At 38.7% G+C, this 20,652-nt stretch overlaps 1 protein-coding gene across 1 annotated transcript in view; it reads left to right on the forward strand.

Moving 5' to 3' along the window:
* Positions 1–20,652, forward strand: part of Dennd4c (DENN domain containing 4C) — a 98,600-nt gene that overhangs the window by 42,770 nt on the left and 35,178 nt on the right. Inside the window, exons 11-18 of the mRNA XM_059254510.1 lie at positions 2,504–2,604; positions 3,997–4,215; positions 7,701–7,846; positions 9,932–9,967; positions 10,059–10,189; positions 12,119–12,251; positions 15,978–16,184; positions 19,322–19,450. Coding sequence (XP_059110493.1) covers positions 2,504–2,604; positions 3,997–4,215; positions 7,701–7,846; positions 9,932–9,967; positions 10,059–10,189; positions 12,119–12,251; positions 15,978–16,184; positions 19,322–19,450 — 1,102 coding nt within the window. The remainder of the gene's footprint in view (positions 1–2,503; positions 2,605–3,996; positions 4,216–7,700; positions 7,847–9,931; positions 9,968–10,058; positions 10,190–12,118; positions 12,252–15,977; positions 16,185–19,321; positions 19,451–20,652) is intronic.

Consider the following 20,652-nt stretch of genomic DNA (forward strand, 5'->3'; position numbering starts at 1 on the left):
TTAGCATTCTTTTGAAGCCTTGCTTTCCCTCTCCTTTACTGAGTATATGCTATAGTGGCATATGCCTGTAATCTCTGCACTCGAGTAGCAGAGGCAGCAGGATCAGAAATTCATGGTCCCTCTACTCTATGGTGAGTTTGGAGCCAACCTATGCTACCTGAGACCCTCTCTCCAGGCCCTTGTGGTCACTGCAGCGCAATTGTTTGGGACAATACCTTTATGTGAACTGAAAGAATAGTTGTACGAAGGGAAGAAAACATTTGCTTAGAAAGTAATACTGAAGCCAGATATGGTAGCTTATGCTTATAAACCCAGTACTTGGGAGATTAAAGAGAAAGATCACCATGAGTTGGAGACCATCCTGGGCTACATAGTGAGGTTCAGGTCAGCCTTAGCTACGGAGTGAGACATTGCCTCAAATAACCCCACAAAAATTTAAAGTTAAAATATACTGAAATGGGTACACCAATGTATTTTGAAACTGTATGGCTATAGTGGCTCATTATTATGTATATCTAGATTTATAGACAACCTGGAAGAAGTAAATCACTTCATGAATTCAACTTTCCTCATTTCCTACACTTCTTCCCTCCTTCTCCTGGGAATTGAACCCAGGGTCTGGTGTGAGTTAGGCCTGATCTCTACCACTCAGCCTCATAGGTAGCTGTAAAATTTTGTTTGTGAAAGAATCACATATACCAGGCTGGCCCTGAATTTGAGCTAGCTGTGGTAGCCAAGGGTAATTTTGAACTGATCTTCATGTTTTTCTCAAGTGCTAGGATTACGGGTATGTACCATACACTCAGACCAACATCTTTTCTCTTATGACTATAAAAATACAAGTTTTATAGTTGATGGTCCCTTGGTTAGACAGAACATGGAATGTGAACATATGGCAGTTTCCTATACATCAGGTACATTATCATTGTCATTTTAGAGAGAAGAAATTTGAGTAACAGACTTTCAAAGTGTTTGTTTGTATTTTAAGTCAGATAGATAGTCAATGTTAGAGCCAGTTTACAAACTGGTAGTGAAATACAAACAGCGATGGCATTGTTGATTTGGGGATTTAAAAAGTAGCATTTTAGATACTACATGATTACATTAAGTGAAAATACTTGATTAGAGTTAAATGTGACATGCCATCAATTTTTAAACACATGATGGTTTCGTAGTTGATTTGACATCTTATTTATTTACTTATTTACAAGAAAGATCTTATACAGGTCAGTGGTGGCACATACCTTTAATCTCAGCACTTAGGAAGCAGAGGCAGGCAGATCTCTGAGTTCAAGGCCAGCCTGGTCTACAAAACGAGTTCTAAGATAGCCAGGACTGTTACACAGAGAAACCCTGTCTTGAAAAACAAAAACAAAACCAACAAAAAAAGAAAGATCTTACTGTGTGTCCCTGGCTGGCCTGGAACTTGCTATAGACCAGGCTGTCCTTAAACTTGGGGTGGTTCTCCATCCTTTGCTTCCTAAGTCATAGGTATTTGCCATCATACCCAGCTATAATATGTCTTTTAACAGTACATGGACCATGGGAATTGTTACAGCCCTTAGTCAGTTATCTTTCCAGGGAGGATACTATATTTGCTTCTGTGCTGGTGGTATTACTACCCAGGGAGTATTAGAAGTTAATTTCTACTTGGACTTTCTTGGACCGTGCTGGTAATATTTGGTTGGACTGTAGTAATGGAAGGGGGATTACCTTCTTCTCATTCAAAATCTAAGCTAAACAAACACTAATGAGTCTTAGTTTTATTTTCCTTAGTTCTAACATCCTTCTTGGTTGTGACCAAAAGAGAGGCCTTTAAAATCCAAGACTCTTTTAACTAAGCCTTAGGTCAGACGAGGCTTTGGTGTTTCTGTAGGTTTCCATTCACTGAAAACTGGAAAGCCTCGTACATACACGCTGAGTTGTAGAAGATAACTTTCCAAAGCCATTGTCTCTACTGTATTTTATGTTTCTGAATTACAAAATTTTGTAAATTTTAACTTTTATTTAGCTTATATCTGCGTCTTTTCTTTTTTTTAAATGTTTTTATGGTCATAGACTATGTTAAATAATGTGTTTGATTCCTTCTTATACCTTTGTGAGGAATGCAATGAACTAAGTGTACTTTATTTCTTTGTTAAGTTCCAGTTCTTGGTTTGGGCATGTAGTATTTTAGAGGTCTGCAAATAGGCTAACATCTCAAGTCAGTTAGTTTAACCCTTAAAATAGTATAATATTTATTGTAACTTTGGAAGTCAGACTTCAAGTCAGTGTTGTAATACTTACTCTAGTGCGGAAGGCTGTTGGAGGCATAGATGGAGGCAGCCACATTGACTAAGGTCCATTGAAAAGGAAAGAGCAGCATCCTAAGAGCATCTCACTCCATGTGTCAGTCTTCAGTGCATAAAAAAAAAAAAGCCCTTTATCTTTAACTTTGACATAAGCATTTTGTTTAGTACAAATGCATTAGAAATAACAGATTTTCTTAATTCTGATTTAATAGATCTGATGAAAAGAAGAACATAAACTGGAAGCAGCTTCCCAAAAAGCCATGCAAAAGTCTGCTTGGGACCTTGAGGAGACTGTATCCCCAGCTCTGCTCAGGTGAATGTGAGGAGGGAGTGGACACTGACCACAAATGCAAATGGGAATTAGCTCTGTCTGTCTCTTTCTTTTTAGTATTTTATTTCTAATAGTGTGTGCATGCGTGTGTGTGTGTGTGTGTGTGTGTGTGTGTGTGTGTGTGTGTGACATGTGCATGCACGTGTGTGACATGTGCATGCACATATGGGTACCTGTAGAACCCAGAACAGGGTGTCAGATCCCTAGGAGCTATAAGCTGCTTAGTATGCATGGTTGGTCCCATGCAAGAACAGTATGCATTCTTTTTTTTTCTTTTTTTTTTTTTTTGGTTTTTCGAGACAGGGTTTCTCTGTGTAGCTTTGCGCCTCTCCTGGAACTCACTTGGTAGCCCAGGCTGGCCTCGAACTCACGGAGATCCGCCTGGCTCTGCCTCCCGAGTGCTGGGATTAAAGGCGTGCGCCACCACCGCCTGGCTCAGTATGCATTCTTAACCACTGACCCATCTCTAACCCCTTTTTGCTGTTGAGACAGTGTCTTTGCTATATTAGCCCAAGTTGGCCTGGGATTTGTGATCCTTTTGTTTCTGCCTCTCCCCTACAAAAGTATTTTTTTTTTTTTTTTTTTTTTTTTTTGAGACAGGGTTTCTCTGTGTAGCTTTGCGCCTTCTCCTGGAACTCACTTGGTAGCCCAGGCTGGCCTCGAACTCACAGAGATCCGCCTGGCTCTGCCTCCCGAGTGCTGGGATTAAAGGCGTGCGCCACCACCGCCCGGCTCTACAAAAGTATTTTAAATGAGAGAATAAGATAATTAAAATAAGATAGTTGTTAAACATTGTGTGCTGCTTAATGAGTTATTATATTACAGACATAAACAATGTATAGTTAATGATTTTTTTTTAGCATTTTCTCTGTACCCTGCCCTCCTTTCTATTCTCTGTCTTGAGAACTAAAAGTGACTTCAAACTCCGGATCCTTTTGTCTCTACTTCCCAAATGTTAGGGTTCCAGATAGATAGATGGAAGGTACTGGCCCTTCCATTTCTTTGTGTAGTTCTGGAGAGTGGACCCTGGGCTAGGTAAGCACTCTACTGTCTGAGTCATGTCCCTATCCTGGTTGTTGGGTTGTTTAGGATTTTTGAGACTGGATCTCATGTTTATTTGGGCTGGTTCCAACTATACAGTTGAGTTACCCCAGCACTTAGGAAGGATGAGACAGCAAGATGTTGAGTGTCAAGCCAGCCTGTGTTACATAGCTAGAATATATATAGCAAGACTCTCAAAAACAACAAAACAAAACAAGAAAAAGAGAAAGAGGAAGTTGTGGGCCTTATTTTGACTATTTTCTTCTCGTTCAGTCCTTACATAAATAGGTGTTCTATATTAATGCCTTGGTTTGTTTGTACTTCTGTTGTCAGTTCACCGAAAAACTCAGGAAAGTTCAGCCATTGAGATGACTCCAATTGAAGCAGATTTCTCTTGGCAAAAAAAGATGACACAACTTGAGATGGAAATCCAAGAGACATTTTTGCGATTTATGGCATCTGTTTTAAAAGGGTATAGGTCGTATCTCAGACCAATCACAGAAGCTCCTTCAAATAAAGCCACAGCTGTGGATTCATTGTTTGATCGACAGGGTGAGTGTCAGTGAGGTCTCAGTTGCTTTCATTGAAGTCAAAGGTATTTCCGGCATATTTACTACATCCATAGAAATTCATATTCAAATGTAAGGAAATTCCATATTCTGTAGCCTACCTGTATTAGTAGAGAATTTTAAAAATTTATACCCCATTATTTTCCCTTAAAAATAAAATTGAAGGTGTCTGATTTGAAGAGTCCAATGTGTTACGTGCATTCACAATCCCAAATAGTCAGTTATCTCAGGAAGACATGTCTGCGACTCGACTGCCTTTCTTCCCTCAGCTTTGCAGTTTGTACCTTTAAAGACTCCCCAACAATTAATTTACAGACTGAAGCCACCAGTTTTTATTCATTTTGTCAACTGTAACTTTGTTCCTGGAGGAAACATACATTGTTTAGTGATTGCATTTTGTTTTTCGAAACAGGGTTTCTCTGTGTAGCTCTGGCTGTCCTGGAACTCACTCTGTAGACCAGGCTATCCTCAAACTCAAAGAGATCCTACCTTTGCCTCCTGAGTGCTAGGATTAAAGGCATGTTCCACCATGCCAAGCTGGCAGCATTCTTTCAAATGAGTAATTTGGAAGACGTCATTATCAAATAGAAAATAACTGAAAATATTTTGTAGGCATCCATAAAGTCACATCTGAGTTAGAATTTCTTCTTGGCCATTTGTAAAGATGTGCTTAGGCCTTCGTGTCTCCTAACAAAATGAGGGTGTTGTGTATAGCTGTGCAGATGGCATAAGAATCTGGAAAGCAGCTAGGAAAAGTTCCTTCGGTATTAATGTAGTAGCTAGTACCATAGTGGTGAAGAAATGGAGGAAACCTCAGGACCACACAGGCTTGCAGAGTTGCTTCCTGGGGCAGCAGTAGGCAAGTGTCAGAGGCTGGTTTACTTGTGACAGTTTGGAAGTGAGGCTGAGATCCAGGTTTCTTCTGAGGCCTCTCTTCTTGGCCTATAGATGGCTGTTTATTACCACTTTGGGTCTAAATTTCCTTTCATAGGACACCAATCACATCAAAGCAGGACCCATCCAATGACTCCATTTTAAGTCTGTAATTGATTTTAAAGACTTTCTTTCCAAATATTGTCATATTTAAAATAATAGGAGTTAGGACATTAGCATATGAGGGTTTTTGTAGCTAGAGTTTTCCTGCTTGGCCCACAGTCAGGACAAATCTCTATCACCTGCCAGTCCCACAGCCTCAGACCCGACCAAGTAAACACAGAGACTTATATTGGTTACATACTGTATGGCCATGGCAGGCTTCTTGCTAACTGTTCTTACAGCTTAAATTAATTCATTTCCATTAATCTATACCTTGCCACATGGCTCGTGGCTTACCGGCATCTTCACATGCTGTTTGTCATCGAGGCGGCTGGCAGTGTCTCTCTGACTCAGCCTTCCACTTCCCAGCTTTATTCTCCTCCTTGTCCCGCCTACACTTCCTGCCTAGCCAATGGCCAATCAGTGTTTTATTTATTGACTAATTAGCAACACATTTGCCATACAGAACATCCCACAGCAGGTTTTTTTTTTTTGTTTCTTTGGTTTTTTGAGGGGGAAGCAGTCCAGCTCATAACAGTATGTCTGTGTCCCTGATCCCCCCCCCAAAGTAAATGTTAAAAGATTAAATGGGAGATCAAATTTAAGATTATATTCAGGTTACTAGTTGCCTTCAGTGACAGTCTAAGAATATTAACGTCTATGGACAGTAGTGGGTCGTTAACTAATGTGGTCTCTCCTGTCTTTCTCTGAGAATGACATTGATCTGAGGTTTTATATAAACAGTACAGCATTTGTTAGGGAATGCAGACTCTAGACAACAGAGTATTACAAACACGAATTACAGTATTGATTACATGAGAGGGCTAACTTGGTAAGAGACCTTTCCTGAAGACATAACAAAGTGAAGAATGGGTAGGAATTGGATAGTGGCCTTGGCTTAACTTTTTATGCAAACAAAATCTCTGTGTGTTGGGGTGTTGTGTGTTGTGTGAGTGGGTCCAAGAAAGGGGTCACTCGAAGATGAAATTTTTAGGCCTATGTGGCAGCAGGAAGGTCCAGGCTCTGATGGACTGAACCTCAGCAAGCTGTACAAGGGCATGTTTATTGATTGTTAAACAGAGTTGTTTTTCAGGTAAAGTATTTCCTCATGTGACAGTCCCTAGTCTAATCTATATGTTTCTCTAAAGGAAAGCATCACATGCCCTTGCTACTTAGTCCTTATTACATATCGTTTGCAGTACACAATAATCCAAGAGCCTCAGCTGTGCCAGAAGCATCTTAAGACCAAAATCATGCAAAGGCTATAACACTCCCCTCAGAAAAACAGTACTACAAATCACAGAAAACAATCACTGTTTCCACAATGATTCTTCAAGGTCAAAGTACTTCTAGAAAGCAACTATTCACCCTAATGTTTGCCCTTGATACAGTGACTCTGCTGGATTACTACAACAATACTTTCACATAGGTGTCATTTAACTTCAGTAATTTTGTTTGCTGCATCCATTTCCTTCCCATCCATTTTATTTAAAGTACAGTGCAAACAGGCTATCATTTCTTCTATAACTGTTGTTACCTTTAGAATTGCCTAGATTTACATGTATGAGCTGCTATATCATTGTGTTGTTACTCAACATTTCCATCTATTTTTTGGAAATTTTGATTGTATCAAGAGCTACTCTGCCTAGTAGAAATACCATGTGAGCTACAATATGCTTTTAAATTTTTAGTAGCCACAATAAACATGTAACAACTAAGAAAAATTAATTATAACTACATGTCCTCTAACATGTCCCAGGCAGTATCATTTCAACATACAATCAAAAATTTTAAATTATTAATGAAATAGCTTTACATTCTTTATTTTCGTATTGTCTTTGAAATGCAGTATGTCTTTTATAATTTACAGTACAGTTCCAATAGTTGCATTTAAGGTGGTGTGTTACCATGCATGGTTACTGAAATAAACAGTATGGATCTGGAGACTTAAGGATTTAAGTTTAGTAATTTTGGCACATAGCACCAAAATATGGCCCTTTAAATATATAGAATTATAGAGTCTCAGAGAAGAATGTTTGTTTATTTGTTTGGTTTGGTTTTGAGATAAAGTTTCTCTATGTAGATCTGGCCATCTAGGAACTTGCTCTGTAGACCATGCTAAGCTGAACTCAGAACTCAGAGATCCGCCTGCCTCTTCTTGATGAGTGCTGGAACTCAAGACGTGCCCCACCACACCCAGCTGAGAGAGTTTCTGTCTGAGGATGTAGGGCAGAGGTTCCTTAGAAAATTCGTAATTCAGTGAGAAGATTAGTATCTGGGATTTTCATAGTTGAATCAGGCAGGAAGAGCTTTACATGATTATTAGAAATTTCCATAAATGTAGGTTTGTATAAAGGTAGTAGCTGAGTATAAAGTAATGTTTGATGCGACATTAGTTCTTCTTTAAAATTTGTTATGATTCGGTTTTTTCAGGTTTTTTAAAAAGTCGGGATCGAGCCTATACAAAATTCTATACCCTTTTATCTAAAACGCAGATTTTTATTCGTTTCATTGAAGAATGCAGTTTTGTAAGTGATAAAGATACTGGATTGGCATTTTTTGATGATTGCATTGAGAAGGTAAAATTTTGTTTTATATGCCATCTTTAAGAAAAACCACACTGGTTTAACTTCATAATAATTGGGTTTTTAGCTTAAAGTAATCTGATGCAGACAGATGTGCGTGCGTGCTTGCGTGTGTTTGTGTCTTTCCTCTGTGGTGTCTCCTTGCTACTATACTTGATTTACTTTTCTCTCTGAGCTTGTTAAGTGTTAAGAATGTATCTTCACCTTCCTAAGTCTTACTGGCTTTTTGTTTGTTATAGGTGGATTTTTCTTTGGGCTGCTCTCTCATAAAAAACACGGAGACTTATTATTAATTATGAAAGATCAGCCTATAGCTTAGGCTTGTCCCACTAGCTCTTATAACTTAAATTAACCCCTTTCTATTCATGTATGTGTTGCCATGTGACTCGTGGCTTTTACCTCTCCTCCTAAATGTCTGTTCCCTCTGCATCTAGCTGACAATTCCACCTTTCTTCTTCCCAGAGCTCTCTCTGTCAAGAAATCCTGCCTATGCCTCCTTCCTAGCTATTGACTGTTTAGCTTTTTATTAAACCAATCACAGTGACACATCTTCACACAGTGTAAAGGAATATTCCACAACAGTTTGTTTTAGCTAAATGAACAGGATACAATTAGCTTTATTAAAAAGCTATGGATTGGGATTGGGGATTTAGCTCAGTGGTAGAGCGCTTGCCTAGCAAGCACAAGGCCCTGGGTTCGGTCCTCAGCTCTGGGAAAAAACAAAGAAACAAAAAAACAGCATGTTACGGGGGCTGGAGAGATGGCTCAGGGGTTAAGAGCACTGGCTGTTCTTCCAGAGGTCCTGAGTTCAATTCCCAGCAACCACATGGTGGCTCACAACCATCTGTAATGAGATCTGGTGCCCTCTTCTGACCTGCAAGCATGCATGTAGGCAGAATATACATATAAATAAATAAATCTTTAAAAAAAAAAAAAAAGAAAGAAAAAAAAGAAAAAAGCTATGGAATATATATAGTGGTACACTGTGTCTTCTTGCTTTACTGTTTTTCTGAATACTTTAATATCTGTAAGGCTTTTTTGTTATTGTTCAGGTTTCTTTTGAGCCAGAGTCTCTTGTGACCCATGTTGGCTTTGAACTTGCTACATTACTAAGAATGACTTGAACTCCTTGTTCTCCTGCCTCCACCTTCCAAATGATTTCATGTTTTTTCTAACTAGATTTTTGGAGCCATTTGTTTACACAAATCATAAAAGATTTGAGATCATATCCATGAATGGCTGAGTAGTATGTTTTAATTTTTAGTGACCTTCATTGATTCATTTGCCTTAGAAACCATGTGTTAATAAGATTTGTTTATGAAATAACCAAAGTCAAGTATGATACGTACCTGTAATCCCCCTGCTTGAGAGGCTAAGGCAGGAAGATGGAAAGTTCAGGGCCAGCATACACTACACAGCAAGTTCTGGGCCAGCTGTGGCTACATAGTAAGACCTGTCTCAAAGAGTGAGAACGAGGAAGGGAAGGAAGGAAAGGAAACTAACGAAAAGAAATAACCTGTCCTGTGAGCCACAAGACAAATGTGCTTTAATCTAAGCATATAGGACCTAAAAGTAGATTCTGAAATGTTTTTGTGTGTGCCTGGCATTGAAACAAAAGGTTTATTTGTGTGTGTGAGGTGTGTGCACACGTGTGTGGTGGTGCACATGTGCAGAGGCCAGAGGAGGATGTTGGGTGTCCTGCTGTACCACTCTCTACCATGTTCTGGGGTCTCTCCCTGAACCCGGGGGCTGGGCTGCTTGCCAGCAGCTCCAGCAGTCTTCGGGTCTCTGCCGTCCTCCTCCCCCACTGCACTGGGGTTACAGGCGTGGGCAGCTGCCCTGCTGCTTGTGTGGGTCTTGTGCTTGTATAACCAGTGCTCTTAGCCACTCAGCCACCTCTCCAGCCCTGAGTTTCTTCTTCTTCTTTTTTTTAAATTGAGTGTTCTTAACCACTGAACTATTACTCTAGCCCTGAGTTTCTTCTTCTCCTTTTTATAAAAATCAGGATTTAAAAAAAAAATTTAAACTATTGAATTCAGTAGAGGTTTTTAACTAAGAATTTCTCTTTTCCTCTTCCAGTTGTTTCCAGATAAAGGCGTAGAGAAAACAGACAAGGTATGATTTTTTTTTCTTATATTGAAATGTCAGATTTCAGAATTAGATATTGCTTTTATGCATATTAATTGGAGAACATACTTATTTTCAGGTTGACTTGGATTCAGCAGAAGACACCAAATTGATAGAGCTAGATGATTCACAGAAAAGTGAGCACACTGTATTTATCATGCCACCTGAGCCACCTCCTGATGATGGAAGTAACTTGTCACCTCAATACAGGTAGCATGAACTTGTTAAGAGCTACTTGGGCATAGTTTCGGTAGTTTATTTCAATTTTTGCTATTACTAAGAGATGTACATCTTAGTAATTTGTGTAGATAATTTTCAATGTGAATAATACGAACATGCTATGGAGTTGCCACCAGGTGTTAACAGTGTAAGGATGAATGGCCTTATTAGAAGGGAAGTCAGACATTAATATCATTCACTTAAGTGTTCCACCATATTTTCAACTTTAGAATTTGGGTTTAGGGGTTTGTTGTTGTTGTTGTTGTTGTTTGGATATTCCCTACTAACTTTAGGAGTTTTAATCCTGTGAAATTTTTGAGTTAGTGAGATAGAGAAAACGTGAAAGTTTAAGACCAGGGATCATTCATTCTGTGTTTAAAGAACACCTAACAAATAGGATGTGGATGAAAATCTTTTCAGAAATTACAATAAATTTGTTTTCGTTTTATAATCATCATGGCTCATAGTTTAGTAAACTTAAAAATGAAAAAAGAAATCTAACATAATTTAGTACTAATCTTAGATTTATTAATAGCTTTGGGATGTGTGTATATTGTATAGATGAGTTCATTTTCTTTGTAACCTGTGCTTGCCTAAATGACAGGTCTGAACATTCTTCCATGCCATGATAATTTTTCCTGCCTTATGATTTTAGTGACTACATTGTATACAGTTACTGTAATTTACCTTTTTCCTGTGATTTGTTCATAGTTCTTTGTATCTTTGCAGATAATGTTTTGTTTTTGTTTGTTTGTTTTAGGTTGTATTTGTACAATAATTCTCTAAGGAAAAGTCAAGGACCTTTGTAAAGAGACTGTAATCTCAGTAGGACCAAGTCAGACAGGATTATTCTTGTAGTTGAGTGTCTTAATTGAGTGTAAAGTGCTAGTTTGATTTCATGCTGTAGAATTCATTTTTATTTTGACTTGTGTGGTTGAGGCTTTTAGTTCTGACATGTAAGGCACAATCAAGTAGAGAAAGGCAATCTTTCTGAGAAGAGAATTTGCCAAACTAAATCAGAGACAGTTTCCAGGGAGAAAGAGTCAGTCGTATAATAAACACCTGGCTTTTCTAGCATTCAAAGAAATGCACACCAAACTGTTGAACAGAAGCATTTTAACTTACCCAGTGGAGGCTGGGCTATGCTGCTGGAGTGTTTGGTAGTATACCCATTTTTGAAATCATCTGCTATTGATTAGAATAAGTTCAATTCTTTCTGGGCGGTGGTGGCGCATGCCTTTAACCTCAGTGCTCAGGAGGCAGAGGCAGGATCTTTGTGAGTTCAAGGCCAGCCTGGTCTACAGAGTGAGTTCCAGGTTAGTCTCTAAAGCGATACAGAGAAACTCTTCCTTGTGGGTTAGGGGTGGGATGAGGAAGTAGGGGTGGGGACGAATAAGTCCAGTTCCCTTGAGAAACACTGGTTTATTTAGTATTCATTTTAAGAAATTAAGCAAAAGTGTTAACAAAGATACACATACAAAGACAGTTGACAATATTCTAAAGTAACTGAATAATATCCAGCAGTATAAAGAACTAGTTAAATCATAATGTATCTTTTTTTTTTAATACTGACATAAACTAATGTCTTAAAGAAAACCTCAATTATAAAATATACTAGCTGGTATTTTTAAATATAATTATCCTTGAACATATGAATTTTATTGAAAGAGTTATGAATTTCTCTTTTTAAGTAAGAGTCAGAGATTTTTCTTTTTAGAAACTGGTTGAAAATAACAAATAGGTGAGAGCAGCTAGAGTTCCAGATAGGATATTCTGTAGCTTCTAGCTGTGTTTTCTCATACAAATTGTAAGGAATTTTCAAGAATATTATCCGATATGTGAAATTTTTACCTCAGTACTGAGTAGTTGAAGAAATAATGGATTTTCAGTCAGCAGTTCTGTTTTTGCTTTTTATTTTAGTTACACGCGCTTTCCAATGTTGGATCCTAAGCTTTTTGACAGCCCACAGGAGCTGAAACTGTGCTTCAGTAGACATCCTCCTGGGAGTAGCATTACAAACAGCCCTGCTCTCATGGCTAAAAGAACCAAACAGGTCAGATCCTCCTAACCTAACCCTTGTTCAGTGAAAATATAAACTGTGTATGTGACATGCAGCTTGTAGTATAGAATCCTCAGCAGCCGTCTGAAGCTGTGTGGTTCTCATGAGTTAACTCTGTTCTTGTACCTACTTGATATTCAAGCCGAAGTGTAAAGCTCTCATTTATATTTAAGGGAAGTCTTGGGAACCAATCATACCTTAAGTAAAACTAACTTTTCTGGACATGGTGGCATGCACTTTGAATCTCAGCACTCAGGAAGCAAAGACAGGAGGCTCACTATGAATTTGAGGCCAGCCTGGTTTATACAGTGAGTTCTAGGCCAGCCATCACTACATAGTGAGACCCTGTCTCAAAATTAAAAGAAATAAAACAAAAGATCTATGCCGGGCGGTGGTGGCGCACGCCTTTAATCCCAGCACTCGGGAGGCAGAGCCAGGCGGATCTCTGTGAGTTCGAGGCCAGCCTGGGCTACCAAGTGAGTTCCAGGAAAAGGCGCAAAGCTACACAGAGAAACCCTGTCTCGAAAAACCAAAAAAAAAAAAAAAAAGAAAAAAAAAAAAAAAAAAAGATCTATAATTTAGCCTGGCAGTGGTGGCGCACACCTTTAATCCCAGTTCTTGGGAGGCAGAGGCAGGCAGATCTGTGAGTTCTAGGCCAGCATATATATATATATATATATATATATATATATATATATATATATATATATATATATATATATATATAAAGTTTTATATATATATAACTTACATATATGTGTATATATATGTGTGTATATATATATATATAACTTTATTGTTATATAATCCATATACTGCACAATTTACCCACTTAAAGTGTATATAATTCAGTAGCTTCTCTTCCACTCTGGGACTTTGAATGTGTTCTCAAGGTTGTGCAACCACCACCTCAGTTAATTTAGAGATGCAGATAACTCCAGAAGAAAAGCCCACATCCTTTAGCCATTCACCACCACAGCCTTTCTCCCACAACCCTCTGTAACCACTGGTCAGCCCCCACAGGTGCAGTGTATCTATTCTAGGCATTTCATAGATAGGATAATGCAGTATTAGTGATTGTCTTCTTTAACTTAGTATAATCTTTTCATCCTCTAGCATGAGTTAGTGCTTCATTTGGACTGAGTCGTATTCCAGTCCATGCACACAGCAGTTTATCTGTTCATAGGCATGTAACAGTCCTTACTGTTGGCTACTGTGAATAATGTTGATCTAAGCATATGTGTGCAGTTGCCAAGTAGATGTATGTTTTCATGTCTTTTTAATATATCTAGGAGTAGAGCTACTGTGTTTATGGTAATTCTCTGTTGAATATTTTGAGAAAATGCTGTTATTTTCCAGAATGGCTACACTATTTTTCATTTCCATTAACATTGTTCAAGAGTTCTGATATTACAGTATCATTTTCAGTTCTTATTATCTGCCTTTTAAAAATTACTGCCATTTTGGTGAATATGGAGTGAGTGATACTTCACTGTAGCTTTGATTTATGTTTCCTTTGTGTCTTAGGTACAGTATAGCAAATATTACATAAAAGGGAGTTAACCACAGGACAGCCTAGATAGACATTTTACTTTACTACAGCATCTGCTTTAGGAATAAGGGATTAAGTATGCTGAGATGTATTAAAATAACATCCTTTATACACAGGTATTTTGAGGTTCTTCAGAATGAACTGAAATTGTGGCAGTTCTTCTGCCTCAGCCTCCTGAGTATTGGGATTACAGGTATAAAGCCACAGTGTCTTGGACCAGTTATTTTTAAAGACCTACTCAGAGAATCAATGTAGACAATAAACTTGGAAGGGAAAATTAAGTGGAAATCTTGGCAGGAAATACCCTAGGGCATCTTAATTGTTAGTAGTGAGAAGAATGAGAAAAAATATTGCTGAAGACTGAAGGAAGCCTGGCAAAAGGAAGGTACCCGCTGTGCAGGCTTGGGGACCTGAGCTTATCCCCATAGCCCATCTAAAGGTAGAAGGAAAGAATGGTTCAACAGTGGTGTTCTCTGACCCCTGCACATGAGCCGTGGCCCATACACACACACACACACACACACACACACACACACACACACACACACTAAAAAGTTAGAGAGCCAGGCACAGCGTTTGGGAGGTGGAAGCAGGAAAGTCAGGAGTTAAAATGGATATCATAACACTTGCCAACTGATGGTTGTAGAATAGTGTGAAATGTTCCTGTAAACCAGGGTTTTTTAAACTTTTTTCCCTTATGATCTCTTTTCACCTGAGAGTTTTTTATATGATCCCAGGTATCATAAAACTTTTTAAAACATATATGTAAATTATATATGTAATTAATTACATTAACAACCAGGACAAATTTGCATGCTAATGAGATTGATTTCCTTGTTCATTTTTACATGAAGGATTAAATCTTGACTGAATATTTAATGTTGCAGGATATTTGGCATATTGAGTGTTTTCCAGAGTTGATCAATACTTTGATTTATACTTAGTGTTGAAAATGCCACTTTACATAAATATATAGTATGAAGTAACATAAGTGTGTTTAGGACCAATCCAGAAGTTATTGGAAATTCTGTCTTAATCCTAAGCCAAAAGTCACTCAAGTGACTTTTTTAAAATAAAACTTAAGTCCATGCAACGATTTTTAAAAGTCAAACATTCCAGTGCAATACAGTCCAAAAGTAAAACTGGGTATAGTTGATTCGGTAAAGTGCTCAGTCTGCAGGCGTGAGGACCTGGGCTCTGCCCCAGAACCCACATCCAAGAGCCGGGTGGGTGAGGGAAACCTGTCATCTCAGTGCTGAGGAGGCAAAGACAAGAGAGTCCCTAGGGCTTGCTGGTCAGCCAGCCTTGTCTAATCAGAGAGGCCCAGGCCAATGGGAGAGCCTACCAAAAAGAAAAGAAAAGAAAAACAGGGTGGATAATGAGGAGTGACACCTGAGTGGACCTTGGCCTTCACATGCACATGCACACATACAATAGGAACATATATCCCCCCCAAAAAAAATCCTTACTTGATGTTTACATACTGAGGAATTGTGGTAGGGAAATAGTAAATCTTTTTTTTTCTTTTTTCTTTTCTTTCTTTCTTTCTTTTTTTTTTCTGCAATGTGTTGTAAAAACATTGGATTCCTAACAATCAATTGTATTGAATAACAGTACAGGCATTTTAGACACTTCTGTTGGCATTTGGGATGTGATGGCACACAGCGAGCACTCAGAAACACCTTGGAATCTTTACACACCTGATTTTGAATTACTCTTCGGCCATGGTGTACTCAGACATTTTACCATTGTCATGGTTTACATGTTTCTGACATTCACTTAATACAACTCCATTTGGGGTTATGACCCACAGTTTAAGACGCTGGGCTATAAACCAAAGTTCATGGAATCATGTGGCACAGAATTAAAACTATAAAATGCTTCATTTTTAAAGTGTAAGTTTACATTAAGAATTTCCCTTTTGCTGGGTGGTGGTGGCACACGCCTTTAATCCCAGCATTCGGGAGGCAGGCGGATCTCTGTGAGTTTGAGGCCAAGGCCAGCCTGGGCTACAGAGCGAGTAACAGGACAGGCTCCAAAGCTACACAGAGAAACTCTGTCTCGGAAAAAAAAGAAAAAAAGGAAAAAGTTCTAATTTCCCTCTTTTTTTTCTTCTTCACTCACTACAATGGGTTATAATGAATACAATGATGTTTATTTCTTTATAGGAGATAAAAACAGCTCATAAGTTGGCGAAGAGATGTTATATGAATCCACCACAATGGGCCAAGTGTCTCTTCAGTCATTGTTACAGCTTGTGGTTTATCTGTCTCCCAGCCTATGTTAGAGTTTCTCACCCCAAGGTCAGAGCGCTCCAACAGGCATATGATGTACTTATTAAAATGAGGAAGACAGATGTGGATCCACTAGATGAGGCAAGTACAAGACACATATTGTTACCTTTTTTTTTCCCCAATGTGGTAGATGAATTCAGGGCCTTGCTTGTGCTTGGCAAGTGAGCTATATCCCTAGCCCATGCTGATACATGTTGTTTTATAATTTTAAGTGTTTGGGTCTTGTTAGTTATGGTGATGCACAATTATAATTCTAGCACCTTCGAGGCAAGAGATTGTCCCAGCTTTCAGGCTGGCATACCCTGGGCTACAGAGCAACACCCATTCGTAAAAGTAAAAGATGAAAAGGAAGGTAGGAAGGCTAGTTAATTTAGCTCTCAGTCAGCACTTGGAAGGCAGAGGCAGAGGCAGATGGTTCTCTAGGAGTTCAAGACCAGCCTGGTCTACAGAGTGAGTTCCCCAACAGCCGGGGCTACACAAAGAAACGCTATCTCGAAAAAACAAAAAATTAGCTCTTAGTCGTTTTAAAGCATGCTCAATCATTTTCATGAAGAGTTATGGTAAAACTATCATTCTGTTTCATGCTGCTAATATATATTGTTTGTTCAAAATATTTATTAAAAGTTACTGCTTTGGCCAGGTGTGGAAATGTACACATCTTTAGTCCCAGCACTTGGCCAGCCTGATCCACATAAGTTCAAAGTCAGCCAAAGCTACATAGTGAGACCCTGTTTAAAATAAATAAATAAACCCACAACAACAAAATTACTGCCTTGCCTGGGAGTGGTGGTGTATCTGTCTCAGCACTTGGGAGCCTGAGGCAAGACGGGGGGGGTCACCGTTTTAAGACCAGCCTGGGTTACTTTGTGAGATGCTATCTCATATTAAAACAATGAAAAACTTTGCAATGAAGCAAGATGTCCTTACTTAGGTCACATTATTTGTTCTTACACAGAATGTAATAGTGATTTCATTTTGTTCTTAATATAATTTTATTAGGAAACAGAGGTAAAAGACTTGCAAGTGGTTCTTGGTACATGGTTCTAAGTAGGTAAATCATGTAAACTCTTTCAGATTATTCATCTGAAACTAGTGCTTCATTTTTCAACATTGGCACTGTTGACTTACGATGAACAGAATTATTGGTGGTGGTGGTGTGTGTGCACATCCTGTACATAACAGGATGTTTAGCAGTGTTGCTGGTGGTGGTGGTGTGTGTGCACATCCTGTACATAACAGGATGTTTAGCAGTGTTGCTGGCTCCTACCCACTAGAGGCCGGTAAGACAGTCATTGACCCTGGAAAACGTTTATAGAGAGAATAGTAACACTTCTTCATAAGGTTGACTTAAGTCAGTTGATAGACAGATCATTCCTGGCTTATAGTCAGCATTCAGTAAATGATGTGCTAGATGTCATTATATATTCTTTCTCCTTCAGCCTTAGATCCACCTTAAGAGGTATTTATATCATCTAGCTGGAACTTGGAGAAACTGAGACACTTTTACTTAGCTTTTCTCTCTGTTCTCCTCTTTGAAAGTTTTTTTTTTATTGTTTTCTTTTTTTTTTTTTTTTCCTTTGTTTGTTTTGTTTGAGACAGGTTTTTTTTGTGTAGCTCTGGCTTTCCTGGAACTCACTCTGTAGCCCAGGCTGGCCTCAAACTTACAGAGATCAATCTGCCTCTGCCTCCTGAGTGTTGGGCTTGAAGGCATGCGCCACCACCGCCTGCCTTTTTTTTTTTCTTTTGAAGATAGTGTTTCACCATGTGACCCTGATGGGCATGGAGCTCATTATGTAGACCAGGCTAGCCTTGAGCTCAGAGATCTGCCCACCTCAGTCCCTGCCTCCAGAGTGCTGGGACTAAAGAAAGGTGTGAGCCACTATTCCTGGCCTGGAAGTGAATTTTGGCGTTACAGTGGTTATGTGTCACTCAAACCAGATTAGAATTTAAAATAAAAACTGTCTTTGTATTTTATTTGTATTTAATTTTCTTTCTTCCTGCCTTCTTTCCTTTCCTCTTTTGTTTCTCTCTCTCTCTCTCTCTCTCTCTCTCTCTTTCTCTCTTTTGTTGTTGTTTTGGTGGTACCCCTAGGGATTGAACCTGTAGTCTTACACAAGCTGGCCAGTGGCTCAGTTACTGAAATACCTTGCTGTGCATACTCTGTCAATCTTTTTACATTAGTTTACAAATCCCTTCTGTTAAACAGACATCCTGAAGCTACTGTTCCTTTAGCATAGCATGTAAAGCATACTGATTGGGGCAAAAGATATTTTAACTTTATATTTGTTTTTAGAAATAAATTCTTTTTCATATTATGGAGAACAGTAGTCATTTTCCTTATATAGATTTATTTTCTCAAATGTACAGGCCCACAGAGATTTGCTAGTGAGATCTGAGCTTGCTTTACCCAGCAGGGCTGCATAAGGGGATGATTTGACCACAGATTTGGTTACCAGGTGTGTGGAAGGGTCTGCACTTGGCTGTGCGATATACTTTGATCGGGAGGTGGGGTGGGGGTGGGGTGTCTTTTGCCCCACCCCTTGGCATTGTTATAAAAAGCCCTTTTGAAAAAGGGGCCAGTGGATTTTGATCCAGGTCCTCCCGAAGCTATCCTGTGTTTCTATCTGTCTCGTCTCCATTATCTTTCTATCTATAAATTCCTTATTCCTCTCTCCTCCTCCTAGGAATCCTGTAAAATGTGGGAGCTGGCCTCCCACACTCAAACAGATGAGATGTGCCTGGAATAGTTAATACTGTTGATTATTGTCTATTAGGTTGAATAGAGTTTGTTGTATTTTTTTTTTTTTTAAGATTTATTATGTATACAGCATTCTGCCTGCATGTGTCCCTGCAGGCCAGAAGAGGGCACCAGATCTCATTACAGGTGGTTGTGAGCCACCATGTGGTTGCTGGGAACTGAACTCATGACCTTTGGAAGAGCAGTCAGTGCTCTTAACCACTGAGCCATCTCTCCAGCCCCGTTGTATTTTATCTATGTATTTATTTGTTGTTTATTTGTTTTGTGAAGCAAGAGTCTTTTGTAACCCAGGCTGTCATAGAAGTCATTCTGTATGGGAGAATGGCCTTGAACATCTGATCCTCCTGCCTCTGCCTCCTATATAACTACCACACCTGGTTACGTCGAGTCTTTAAAATCTCTGTAAGTCACAAGTAAACTAATGTGCTCAAGACTTTTGCTTTGTTGTCCCTCTTGTTAGGTGTGCTATCGAGTAGTAATGCAGCTTTGTGGACTTTGGGTTCATCCTGTCTTAGCAGTGAGAGTCTTATTCGAAATGAAAACTGCTAGAATAAAACCAAATGCTATTACTTATGGCTACTATAATAAGGTAAGTTGGATTAACGTTAGGCAGGGCAGTATATTTTAAATTTTTTTATTATTTGTTAAACTTTAGTTAAGAAGTTATTCTCTGATCTCCATTGACAGAGATTGTATAAATAATATACATGTTTTGAAATATGTATATACTTTGGAATGGCTCCTTCAAGCTAATTAACATTTATATTACCTCATTTACTAATTTTTGTGGTGAGAACACTTAAAATCTACTCTTATCAATTCTCAATGGATACGTTGTTATTAACTGTAGTTGCCATGTTGACATAAGTTCTTAAATCTCTCCCTCCTCTCTAACTGTACCCACATCTCTTTACTGCTCCCCACTCCTCACCCATCTGCATTACTACTTCTGAGTTCACCTCATGGATTCCATGGGAAAGGCAAGGTCCTATAACCATCTGTTTCACCTAACATAATGTCCTTGGTTCCCCCAGGTTATTGTGACAAGGTTTTGGTGGTTTTTTATGTATTTATTTTAAGCTTAGTGTTTCATTGTGTATATATGTCACGTTCTCTTTATCCATTCCTGGACATTTAGGTTGGTTTCTTTTCTTGGCTACAGTGAACTTGGGAGTGCAGATGCCTATGTGAAATACTGATGTCACTTCCCATGGATATGTATTCAGTAGTTTTTAGCTTTTAAGGGACTTTTATATTGTTTTCCACTATGAGTTTACTAATTGAAATTCCCACCAATGGTGCAAAGTTCTCTTTTCTCCACATATTTGTTAACATACATCATTTTTTCTTTTTCTTATTTTTTTATTTTTATTTTAATTTTTTAAAAATTAATTTGTGGGTTGGAGAGATGGCTCAGCAGTTAAAAGCACTGACTGTTCTCGAAGAGGACCCGTGTTCAATCCCCAGCACCTACATGGTTAAACTCGTCTTTAACTCACAACCTGCTTTAACTCCAGTCCCAGGAGATTTAACACCCTCTTCTGTCTTCTGTGGGTACCAGGCATGCACACAGTGCACAGACATATAATATAGGAAGATGAGACACCCATAAATGTTAAATAAATAAATAAAATTTAAAAAAATTAATTTGTGTGGTGGTCAGAAACAACTTTTCATTCTTTCCTCCAACTTATGGTTCTGGGGTATCAGGCATGTACACAGAACATGCTTGTTTCTCATTGAGGCAGCTCACTAGCCCTAAATAACTGTTTTTTGTTTTTTAACTTTTCT

This window comes from Peromyscus eremicus, chromosome 2 (genome assembly GCF_949786415.1).
Source record: "Peromyscus eremicus chromosome 2, PerEre_H2_v1, whole genome shotgun sequence".
In the NCBI taxonomy this organism is placed as follows: Eukaryota; Metazoa; Chordata; class Mammalia; order Rodentia; family Cricetidae; genus Peromyscus; species Peromyscus eremicus.